The following is a 12685-nucleotide window of genomic DNA, read 5'->3' as shown; positions in this document are numbered from 1 at the left end:
TACTCAAAGTCATCTAACTACAGAAAGTAAAATCATTTGGAACTCCTGCTAGGTAATTTTCCAATCTAAAAATTATTTAATGTTAATATTATTAAGAAGTCACATGCTGGTTAGTAAAGTACCTCAGCAGTTTAAGAGTGTGCTGTTTAAGTTCTAGCTAATTAATGGAATGACATTACAAATTATTACACTATGAATCCTAGCAGAAATCCTTTTTAGAATGAAAATATTCATTTATACATAAAAAAAATCTACATTTGAGAATCTATTTTGACTACTATAATCTGGTCTACTATGCCACTATATTCTACTCTAAATATATACATAAAATGTATTTATTTTTAAAAAACATTTTTTTTCTGAATGATACTATACATTCTGCAAGACAGCTCAGGAAAGGTGTGTCGTTCTACAAAAATATATATATATTTGAGGATGGCACCGGCTGAGAAAAATTCTGTTCAATGGAACAAAGGTCACTCAATAACAAATTAAAAAGTAAGAAATTAACTAGGTGACAGCATATTTCAAGTTACGTTATTTAATACATAAAGTTTAGCTTTAAGTTTCCATTGCAAAGGATATATAGCTTTTTAAGTCTGTTAAATAATATCTATATTGTATGAAGAGAGAGGTAAACAATATTTGCTACACTGTAGGCAAAGCTATCTTAATTTTTTTGGTAGAACATTTGTTTTCTTTACCATGTGCAGATTTGTTTTTTCCCCAGCCTGGAGCTCTCCATACATATGTAATATAATGTTAATCATACTGTACCACACGCGCATACTCCACTGGTTCCAGCATGCAGTGCGATAGGGCATGCATCAGATCAGGCTTACACAAAAAGAAATAGTAAGATGATGATGAAGAATCAGAGTCATGAAACAATCAAATCTATTATGCACTGGAAATGTGGTTGCAAAATCAAATAAAATGAGTACCTATACTAAGGTGATCTGGTTAGTTTAAAAAGTGTATTATTTACACATTATTCAGTAGAGTTAAGCAGTTTAATGGTGAACTTCAAAGATTTCTCTTTAAACCTCAGACTACTAAAATGGAGAAGTTTTATATCCATTTTAAATATAGTGCCAATATATATATATATTTTATTACATTTGAGACAGTCATTAGCAATCCTTAGCATTCCAAACTACAGGTTTCCTCATTTCCTTTACTGGCGTGAAAGACATTACATTTACAATAAAAAATAGAGTCTGAACGATCCACTCCATTCTAAATAGTTATTTTCAATCCATTATTCTCTTAAACCCGTGTCTTCCGTGCTGAAATGACTGTTTAATTTCAGTATAAAGTGGAGTATCCCTGCTATAAAATTAAAGCATTGAAAGTGACATAATGGATGGCACACAGTCCAGGGTGATCTACAGGGCACTGGACTGGTAGTCAAGGAGATTCTATTCCTCACTTTGCCATTGACTTGCTTTGAAACTTTGGGCAAGTCACTTCCATTCTCTGTCCCTGTTTCCTCTCACACCTTTTGCATGTCTTGACTATTTAAACTGCAAGTTCTTTGGGCAGGGATTGTTCCTTGTTATGTGTTTGTACAATGCCTTGCACAATAGGGCCCCAATCTCAGTTGGTGCCTTTAGGTATTAATGAAATACAAATAGATATTTTGACTGCTCTCTTGATGCAGCATAGAGCATGAATCTCAGATAAGCACAGTCAAATTCAAACATGTGTTTGGACTGATATTAAGCATAAAATATTATATCCTAAAATGAAAATATTTATAAAATAATTAATTGAAATGGGGTTTTCAATCTATTTTTTGGTGACTGCAACATCATTATGGCAGGAAAAATAGGGGCCCCTAACTCTCCTGTGAAATCCACCTGTTTAATGAAGTCTGGTAGCATAAAGCAACACTAAAAGCAGCATATCCAGTCATTGGAGAATTCCCACAGTGTATGGGAATTTAGGGTTGCCACTGCCCCTCTTATGCCACCTATCCCTGAATCCAGCTGATCCTAAAGGCCATTCTAATTTGTCAGCAACTAGCCTGACAGACCGAGGCTTGGGAAGGGGAAAAGACAACTTACAGCCACCTTTGTATATCCCTTTGGACCTGCATCAAACCCTTCTGGTTCAGACCAGAGAATATAGCTCAGAAAGTCTTCTGGACACATTACTTAGGTTCAGGGAAAGCTAAGGATCATCTATAGATATGATCAGCACTAGATTTTAAAAGTTTCATACTTTTTCCTGTTTTAGGATCTTTCAAATTATTTTACTTTTCAGGCCACTTCTAAACAAAGAGCCATTAGTGTGAAGTACCATTGTTTTAGTCTGGGTATGAAGCACTAGGTAAACACCTGGCTACAGTGTCACTTGTGGTACAGATAGACAAGTCATGGGTGTGAGGGTAAAAGTACAGATTTGACCACCCTATGACAGTTCTTTATTTTAGATATTTAAATAATTTAATTTGGACCTCATATTTGGCTCAAACAAATAAAATATGGGAATGGTGTGTGTGGGACTGACCAAACCAGCAGTTCTTTGCAGAAACACAGGAATGACTGAGGGATGAGCAACTGCATTTACTGTGCCTGTCCCTCCCAAATTTGGCGCTCTTTCCAGCTTACAACCAAGATGATGGTTCCCATACTCCCTAGATGATGAAAATGATGAACAAAGCAAATACTGTAAGAGACAGGGAAGGGATATCACAGCCAAGGAGGAACTGAGGAACAGGAGAACACAGAATGTTAACATACAGAGTCCTACCAAATTCAAGGTCCATTTTGGTCAATTTCGTGGTACCGGGATTTAAAAAAGCATAAATTTCATTATTTCAGCTATTTAAATCTGAAATTTCAGTGTTGTAATTGTAGGGGTCCTGACCCAAAAAGGAATGGGGGGGGAAGGGGGAAGAGAAGGTTGCAAGGTTATTGCGGGAAGGTTGCGGTACTGCTACCCTTACTTCTGTGCTGCTGCTGGCGGTGGCGCTGCCTTCCGAGCTGGGCAGCTGGAGAGCAGCCGCTGCTGGCTGGGAGCCCAACTCTGAAGGCAGCAGTGCAGAAGTGAGGATAGCATGATATAATACTGCCACCCTTCTGCGCTGCTGCCTGCAGAGCTGGGCACCCAATCAGCAGCAGCGCAGAAGTAAGGATGACATGGTCTGTTATTGCCACCCTTACTTCTGTGGTGCAGCTGGCGGGGCCCAGCCAGCAGAGCTGGGGGCCCAGCCAGCAGAGCTGGGGGCCCAGCCAGCAGAGCTGGGGGCCCAGCCAGCAGAGCTGGGGGCCCAGCCAGCAGAGCTGGGGGCCCAGCCAGCAGCCACTGCTCTCTGGCCACCCAGCTCTGAAGTCAGGGTGGCAATACTATGACCCCCCTAAAAAACCTTGTGACCCTCTTCAACTCCCTTTTGGGTCAGGATCCCCAGTCTGAGAAACGCTGGTCTCCCCTGTGAAATCTGTATAGTATAGGGTAAGAGCACACAAAACACAGATTTCATGGGGGGGGGGGGGGGGGGAGACACACCAGATTTCACAGTATATGATGCGTTTTTCATGGCTGTGAATTCGGTAAGGGCCTATTCATATAACTTGCTACCCCAGCCAAAAGCAAGTAGATTTGTACAACGTAAGTTCAATTCCATTAAAAATCTCTTTTCATGTAGATACTTCTGCCAACAGGTGGAAGGAAAGTCTCCCTGGATCAGGCCTAAAAATATGTTAATTATGTTTCTCCCTAGTATGTTGCCTCTACTTTCATTAAGTCACCAAGGATGCACTTCCACCAGCTGCAGTAACTTAGTGTTCAAATGTTTTACCATCATGTCTTCTAACCCACCTCACTGGACAATGGTGTCCTACATTTGCTGGGTTACCAACGGAGTAAACACCAGCAAGGGAAGGCTCAAGCCTTCTGTTAACTGAGTTAGGATTCTAAGGGTGTTATTGTTAAATAAATAGAAAGTTAATAAATAGTTTGAATTTTTTTTAGCAAAGTTTTTTTTTAGCAAAGTTTAACTACAAAGCATTATATGAGGGAGTGCAAGCAATGCATCTAATTAGTTACTAAAAAATTCAAGTACCTATTAAATTTAAACTGACCAGTTTTTATATCACCTTAGTGCTGTAATAAATAATTGTCTACCTTGAGCAAAAAGCACAATTCCGAAAACTTCTAATTTTCTCTTACGGTAATTTTATTTCACCCTATCCCTCACTTGTATTTTTAACACAATTCTGGAGTCCTGAAATGCTGTATAGTGATGATTATGCTGTATGTACAGTATGTAAAATCATGTTATGGAAACTAAACTTTATTTCCAAAAACCTTAACTAGAAAGGTTTTTAACTTTTTTGTCTAACCAGCATTTTAATGGAAGCAAGCACTCTGAAAAAGTTTAAAAGCAATGGTTTTGTGGAAGACAACTGGTGTAAAAAGTAGTTCACTTACAGGTACTAATTTCCAATACCATTTGGAAGGAGACTGCTCAGGAAGCAAGGAAAGGAATGTAGGAATAGGAGAGGAACATCAGCAGAGCAAGTTATACACAGCAATACTTAAATGCACTTAAGCAATGAACACTTTCATATTTTAGAGGGATTTTAGTCCAAAAGATCAGTTTTAAAGTATTACAGTGAAATCCAAGATGTTCAACTGATAGCCAAATTGTAACAGGATCCTCAAGACCACTTGTAAGTTAAAAAAACTACATAAACCTTTTAAATTGAAGCATGTTATTGTGTCAAAGGATCTGAAAAAATAGTAACTCTTCCTCAATATGGAAAGTAAAACATCTTTGCCTCATTTATGCATATTACAATTGTATCACTTTACTCAACAGTGCCAATTTGAGGGATAAGTATGGGAAAGCTATTTTTAGGATTCATTAAGACATAAATTGAGATTATCAGTATTATATTTATTTATATTTGAGGAAAATCCATTTTACATTCTCCAGTAATGAAAGTGTACTATATCTTTGCAACATTAGTGCATTGTGACATAAGTTAAGGGGGAACAGGGTAAAAATTGCACACATACACAAATATACCATTTGACTGCTTAGAACATACTTATTAGAGATAGGTTAACCTCCTGAATTTCCTTGCTATAGTCATTTTATGCACAAAGAATCTGTGCCTGAAAGGACTTCAAAAACATACGCTGTATGTTTTGTGGTATTGAAATTGAACTGTATTTATCAAAATCACAGCATTCAAAGTTTGAACAAGCTATTTCAATTCTAACCAGAACTTAAAAAGATAAGTCAAAAGGCACTAACAGGATTAAAGGGAAGTAAGGGCATTGCAGATAAATAGAAAACAAACTGTATACACAAAATCTCAAATGAATTTCACTGGGGAAGATGCCTCATATGAATTTTATAAAAAAAAGTACTGAAACTCATTTATATCCGATTCCACATCATGATTTCAGTTTTAACTGACAAGATTCATAATTCAGCTACTAAGAAAATTAAATATATTTTACCTTTTGGTGACCTGGGCTTTCCAGTAATTGCTGTTTTAATTTGACCTCTTTCTCTGTTATCTCTCTCATTTTAAGGTTCACCTAAAATAGTTGGGAAAAGAGAATAAAAAAGCAATTGCATACCAATTTGCAGAAGTCATCACTTAACATAATGATCAATCTTTATTTCCCACCATTGTAGAAATATGACTCATACTACCCATGATTTTGGGTTTTTTTAAACTCTGCTTCTGAATTCAACTGACATTCCACTGATATAGGTAAGTTTTGCAGCGACATAAGGTACCGCTTTGCAAATACAATTGCTTAATTAGTAATATAGCCATAACATAGTAATTTCTTCCAAAAAATGTTCAAATGTATTTAAAATAAATCCTTAGAAATGAAAACGTAAGTGTAAATTTACATTCTTAGTTCTCCTGAGAGAGGCAGATATGTTTCTACAATATAAACTATAATAATTCAATTAACTTTCATCTTTCATTGTGTATACCACTATTACACAACAAAGGAGACTATTCTCCTCTAGTTGTGATGGGGTTGCCTGTACTATAAAATTGGCACTGTAGAAACTGACTCTCTGTAAATAGTTTCAGTGTAGCCACAGACAGACAAGTTGTTCAAGAACAAAAGCAGGGGTCAGTAAGTGCAATGAATTGTTCCCAAATCTCTTAAATAATAGTCTCTTCCCACTCCTCTATATAGCTGAACTTCTTACCCATTGGCAATAGAGCACAATTCTGACAGAATGCAAAGGTTATCAGAACAAGTTGCAGATTAATAACCCGAGAAGTTACTTTTCAATAAAAGTTTTGCGCAAATAAAAACATCTGAGAAGTAATTTTGCTTTAACAGTTATGTAGACCAGCTTCCTGATTTCTTGAAAATTTGTTTTTATTAAAAAAATATACCGAGAGCCAGATTTACTATTAACTTTTTATCCAATACAAGATTTATAGTACTGCACTAAAATCTGTGGGAGGAAGAAGTGTGGAATGTAAAGGAAACTACTACTCAAGGGTTTCACGCATAAACTCTAAACTGATAGCCTCTGAAAAGTTTCATAAGTGGTTGAAGTAGAATATATTCAAAATCAAATCTAACTGGCTAGTGAACATGAAACCATACGCTTTTCTCATCTACCAAACAAATATAACTTCACAAAGTTACGTGATTCCCTTTAGAAAAGCGATTTTTATTTTTAAGTTGCATATACTACTTACAGATTTAAAAATTAAACAAACATAGGCCATCTCTTCCAAACCCCTCTCTCCAAACACTTTTAAAAATTGCATCATTAGCAGTATTTTTAATAGCAACAGTTTCCACTACTAAAAATCATCTGGTATGTTAGTATCTACAATCAATTTTATTTCCAACTCCTATTTGGCAGATTCTAACCTGATAATAAATATTGGTTCAACTTCCATTTACAATTTTAAAACATAAATGTTTAAAAAATATATATTTTTCCACAGTGTGCCTGAAAGAGTTGGCGAGTAGCTTAGGCGGAAACAGACCAACTGCACTATTTTCTAATTTGATTAGTAAACATCCTGTGAATTTTAAATTTATATTGAAAAGGTAACAAAATCTACCATTGTGCCAAAAAAAGGAAATGCATTTCCCCTACTAGTCTTGTCCCTTTCCTCTTGGCAAATACTGATTTGCATTTGGAGGGGGATGAGGAAGCCAACAAGGAAGAAATCTAAAAAAGCTGCAGGTGCACAAAAAGGAAGCAATAACTACTATCCGTATAACTCTAGGAATACAGGTGGTTAGCTCACTGTCACTGTGCAGAGCCAAGACATTCTAAAATAATTAAAAATAGTCTTCTTCCATACCAGAAGAGGGCATTTCCAGCAATGGAAGCCTAACAAAACATGGAGAAAGCACTAATCAAGCCCTTTTTAACAAACAGTTTTAGAAGTTACAATTTTCTAGAAGCAAACCTTTCTAAATATCAGCTTTACCTTATTAATCCAGAAAACCATTGCATCTTCCAGATCATAGGGTAGTTCTTTTGAGGCACTGAACGTAGAAAAACGTTTGACACTAGCAACCACCTTTTCAATGCTGATCATTTCTACAGTGTATGCCATCATTAGAGCATCAATCATTGCCATATGAGAACTCTAAGGAGCAAACCAAAAAGTATTTGCAGTCAAACATACATCAAGAAATAAACACCTTTACATATTAACTGTATTTACAATATATTTGCATGAAAAACTGCTGAGACCAGCCACCTAGAGGTGAAATGCGCTTTACTCCATTGTCTATCCCCAAAGTCAAGGGTGAGATTTAATGATTAAATCCATCTCTGAACTTTAAGCTAACCATTTTGATTGGTGCACAGGCGAGATCAGATTCAGACACAGGGGTATCATCACTCTCCATGACGTAAATCCCTTTCCGAGATAGAGCCTGAATCACTGACTGGTGTCCCTGCAGAGCAGCCACCTGATCCCCTTTTAGAATGAGGCTACAGACACGACAATATAGCTCACTGGACAGCAACAGCTTGATGACAGGTGGTTTAATATGTTCTTGCTCATACTGGTCTATGTAAAATGGGTCCTTCAGCTCTTCTGGGATATTATCTGAAACAAAGAGGAAGAGTCTCAAACAAGTGGATTCAGTTGTAAGAAAAGTATAAACTTTGTACCTGAATTCAAAACTAACATAAGAGAGAAAACATATACATTAAAAACAAACTGGGTCTATAAAAATACTGAATGGGAAAAAAAATTAAGTCTGTAGTTTTATATGCCAAATAGTTTTCAATTATATTTAACCGCATGCGCTTGATTAAAGTAGCAACATACGTAATTCCCTCCTTCTATACACAGTACTGTTACATTAAAAACCAATGCACTTCTAGTTCTCTCTCTTAAATCACACGGGCCTCAATTCAGGAAAGCACCTAAGCACATATTTAAGTCCCACTGATTTAATTTAGACTTAAACACATACTTAAGTGCTTTCCTGAATAGGAAGGTTCTTCTGAACCAAGGTCTATGTACGTGCTGGGTAGTGCATGAGAGATTTACAATTAAAATTAAGAGTAATACTGTGAATCATTTATTCAGAGCATCCAGGCTATAGATGCAGTTTATCACAGATGTACAAAATACAGTTTCAAAGCAAACCTGTAGGTTAATTCAAGCAGCATCCACAAGCACCTGCTCATAGTAAAGATGTTTCCACTTTATTCTAAATTATTTTAGCGCTCAATTATTAAGAGGGATTGGGGTGGACACAATCATATGAAAAAGGAGGATCAAAAAATCTTTAACCCAAGATTAAGGGTTATGTGACGGGAAACGTACATAAAGCTTAAACAGAAGCAGTTACCAAGAAAGCCCAGAATCTGATTAAAGAAAAAAAGTCTCAGCTGCTTTACAGATTGTTTAAGAAATAGATTAGTCTTCGCTTTGGTACTTTTTTTTTTTTAAACCCTTTTTTCCCCAACATAATGAAGGCATGGAAGCTAAAACCATACTTCTCTTGAAGCCCTTTTTATGAATATGTGAAGGAAAAGTTATTTAACTGGGATTTCCAATGATCACCTCATTGCCTTCAGCATGGAAAACAGAGTTTCCACATGTTAATGTTTTTATAAACTTGAACATGGGACCCCGAGCACAGTAGTTTACATACACTTTAAATTATGAATGCAGAAGACTTCAGCCTTGTCTACAGTAGGATTTTTTTCCTTAGAATGCCTACATTTGCTACTATCAGTGCAGCTTCACAGCAGCAGTGCTAGGATAGACAAAGCACCAGTGATCACCTATACTATCATCACTGTGTCTAGGCAGGGTTACATGACAGTGTTTAAAATCCTTACAGCCACCTGGAATCCTGCCTACGCTAATACTCAATGATGTTGCTACCAATGATAGATTTGAATCAGTTACACCAATAGGGGAAAATTTTAGGAAAAAAATTTCTAAAGTATACCCAGCCTTAGTTATGCTACTGTAATAGCAGTAAACAGATTATTTTTTGATACGTATGCCATTTTAATCCATGCAATTTAAATCTGGGTCACTGGATCAGATGCAAACAACTTTTAAATAGCCACCAGTAACAGGGATTGCCTCCAGTCCCAGAGAAGACAATTTCTCAACTTGAAAGTTTTTTGGTTTTGTTTTTATAAATAAAAAGTCAGGCATTCTATTATTTTAAATATAGATTGCATTTCATGTTATTTTTAATCACCCTGAAGACTGTTCCCTATATTAACTTCAACAATTTTAAAAATGTATACCCTCAGAGTTTCCAGAATTTCTGTACTTTGTTCACATGCATTTACATTCACTGAACTCTTCCAGTTCTTAAGAATTAACTCATACTCCCCCCCCAAATGCTATCTATAGTTTTTATCTTTACTCAATATTAAACTATAAACAACTTTGATTTCACAAATTATCTATAATCCATAACATGTACACTGTTTAAAAAAAACGAGTATTTGTGCTGTGTGTAAACAATTATACAAACATAACTGCATCTGATATCCAGTGCCGAAATAAAAATATGCAGTAAATCAGCATTTCTCAAAATATGGTCCACAGACCATTTTGGCTGGTCACGTAGTGCTGGCTCTCCTTGTTTCTAGTTAAGTCGCATTCAGACAGTTCAAATAGTTTCCTAATATTATTTTACAACTTCATTACAAATAACATCTAAGATTACTATAAAAGATTGCAGAAAATTCTGCTTGTTTTTTCTTCGTGCAATTGAAAGCACTTTATGTATAGCTCTTTTCACTGATTGCCCTATATAGCTTCACAATTTTGGTGGGTTTTGACAGGGCAATAGAAGAGAAAAACATTTCAAAGACATGAAAATGTGATTGTACAACTACAAAAATTGGCAGAAGGGCCCACAATAAATGTAGTACCTGAAACTACTTTTCACTTCACTTCTGAAACTGAGTAGTTTTCAATTTGATGCTATCCCTTCAAGTCCCCATCTGAATAAAGAGACTGCATATTCAGCAATTTAAGGTACAGCAGCACTGTTAACCTAGCTTTCTATAATGCCATCCTAAGATTTTTGGTTTGAATTTAAGAAAAATATTTTAAAGCTAATTGGAAGAATTAATTTGCCTTAGTTTATGATGGGCAGTATAGTACGCAGTCTACAGCCCATCCAAAAACATCACCGTTTGCTGTTCTGAACAATGAACATGAAGGTCAAAGCTAGAAATAATTTCAATCTGCACATACTACCAAAAATCATTTGAGGTTTACTGCTGTTCTTTAATGTTACAGATTAATTCCATAGCAATGTTTGTCCAGTCTAGTTTTCTAGGAATTTTTGTACCATATATATCAGAGTTAGAAGTAAGACTATTCCTTCAGAAAAAAATCCAAGGAAGTTTAATCGATTTAATGCCTAAATGCTAAGGCGTATCACAGTTTTACCAAATTACACATAGAAACATACAACATATAATCACGATCGGCAACATTAACTCCTGATAGACTTAATATTACACCCATTCAACTCAACAGGATTTTTAACCACTGATTCTAGTAATAACAGATTTGGAAGCAAAGTCTCTCAAGATACTTTATAAATTTAAACCAATTTTACAGGATTTGTTTGGCAACTCTCATAGCTAGAGTCAACGACTAAGAACTGTAACAATGTAAGCTTTTGTATTTATAATACAGATTTACTTTATACTGTTCTTGTGGATATCATTAAAATAAACCCATTGGAAGAATACTGGAATCTTAGTAACTAGCTTGATTAATGAAGCAGAAAATTTGGAAACTAAAAAAACTTAAGTGGGACAAAATGTGATGCAGAATGAATGGTATAATGTTTACTACCACGAGTTTCAGAAGATTCGAATAATACCCTTGTGGCTCTGCACCATTTAAAGTATTAATCTCAAACATGTGGCAATAAAAGCTTTCCTAGCAACATCACACTATTACAAATTTAGGTTATTCCTTGGTCTAGGAGACTGTCTTCCTTAGCAAACATCACTGCTAAGGTCCAACCACCCTTTTTTTTTCTTTGATTTAATGATGAAACAAAAGCCAGCCACGGTTTACAGATGACGACCCGGGTGACCACCCTTTCTGCGAGTGCTGTCAGAGGAGATGGGGGTGATATCCTCAATGCTCCCAATCTTCATTTCAGAATGAGCGAGAGCTCCGAGGGCTGACTGGGTACCAGGTCCTGGAGTCTTGGTCCTATCTCCACCTGGAGCTCGCAGCTTGATGTGAAGGGCTGTGATGCACAGCTCCTTGCACCGCTGGACAACATCCTGGGCTGCCAACATAGTAGCATAGGGCGAAGACTCGTCTGTCAGCCTTCTCCTGAATACCACCAGTCACTCGGCAGATGGTTTCCTTGGCAGAGAGATCAGTTACATGGACAAAAGTGTCATTGAAGGAAGCGAAGATATGGCAGACGTCAAACACGTTTTCCCCTTCGGCAACCTGCGGTTCCAAGCTGATGACCTTCTCTTCCTTCTTCTCCTTACCCTTACGCGGTGCGTCCTCTTGGCCAGATCACCTAACAAGTCAAAATCTCACATCTCTAACTGCCAATTATCTCTATATGTAGCACACAGCCATATACAACAACAAAAACACCTCCTGTCCCCTTCTCCCCCATCCACACACAATATTTATGGATTCAAAAATTCATACACCTCCCAAATGTGGGGAATATGCTAACAATTAGATCAATTGAATTAGTCTACTGGTACAGTCTTAAACAACACAAAAAACATTCTAAAATTTTAAGGTACCTTTTCCCATCACAACCCCTCATATAGTGGCATAAACTTTAAAATACCATATATATTTTTACTCTGCCTCCCCATTAAAAAATTCAATGTTTTTTTTTTAAATAAAAAGTGTGCTCCAGTGCTCATAAGCAGCTTTTAAACACACAATAGCCAAGTACAAGTCAGATAACCAAACAGTCCAGTTCACTTTTTCTAAGTATCCTTTTACACATATTAGCATTTTTAAACTGTGAATGCATTTAGGCTACGTCTACACTAGCGAGCTTACAGCAGCACAGCTGTACCGATGCAGCTACACCACTTAAAGCCACTTTCCCATCCACATAATAAAAGCACCCCAATGAGCGGCGGTAGCTATGTCGGTGGGAGAAGTTCTCCCACCGACATAGCACTGTGCACACTAGCACTTATGCTGGCGAAACT

General features: G+C 36.6%; 1 protein-coding gene and 1 pseudogene across 4 annotated transcripts in view; both read right to left on the bottom strand.

The window, feature by feature from the left end:
- Positions 1-12685, bottom strand: part of CAMSAP1 (calmodulin regulated spectrin associated protein 1) — a 45043-nt gene that overhangs the window by 21954 nt on the left and 10404 nt on the right. For 3 of the 4 annotated variants that reach the window (XM_073314923.1, XM_073314926.1, XM_073314925.1), the window contains 4 exons: positions 7819-8081; positions 7452-7613; positions 5479-5559; positions 4438-4470 (listed from right to left, as the gene is read on the bottom strand). In XM_073314923.1, coding sequence (XP_073171024.1) covers positions 4438-4470; positions 5479-5559; positions 7452-7613; positions 7819-8081 — 539 coding nt within the window. The remainder of the gene's footprint in view (positions 1-4437; positions 4471-5478; positions 5560-7451; positions 7614-7818; positions 8082-12685) is intronic. The other variant, XM_073314924.1, reaches the window with a different exon arrangement.
- On the bottom strand, positions 8639-12020 carry LOC140899370 (small ribosomal subunit protein uS11-like; annotated as a pseudogene).

The sequence above is a fragment of the Lepidochelys kempii genome, chromosome 16 (genome assembly GCF_965140265.1).
Source record: "Lepidochelys kempii isolate rLepKem1 chromosome 16, rLepKem1.hap2, whole genome shotgun sequence".
In the NCBI taxonomy this organism is placed as follows: Eukaryota; Metazoa; Chordata; order Testudines; family Cheloniidae; genus Lepidochelys; species Lepidochelys kempii.
Note: the sequence above shows the minus strand (reverse complement) of the source record. Positions and strands in the feature narration are given on the sequence as shown.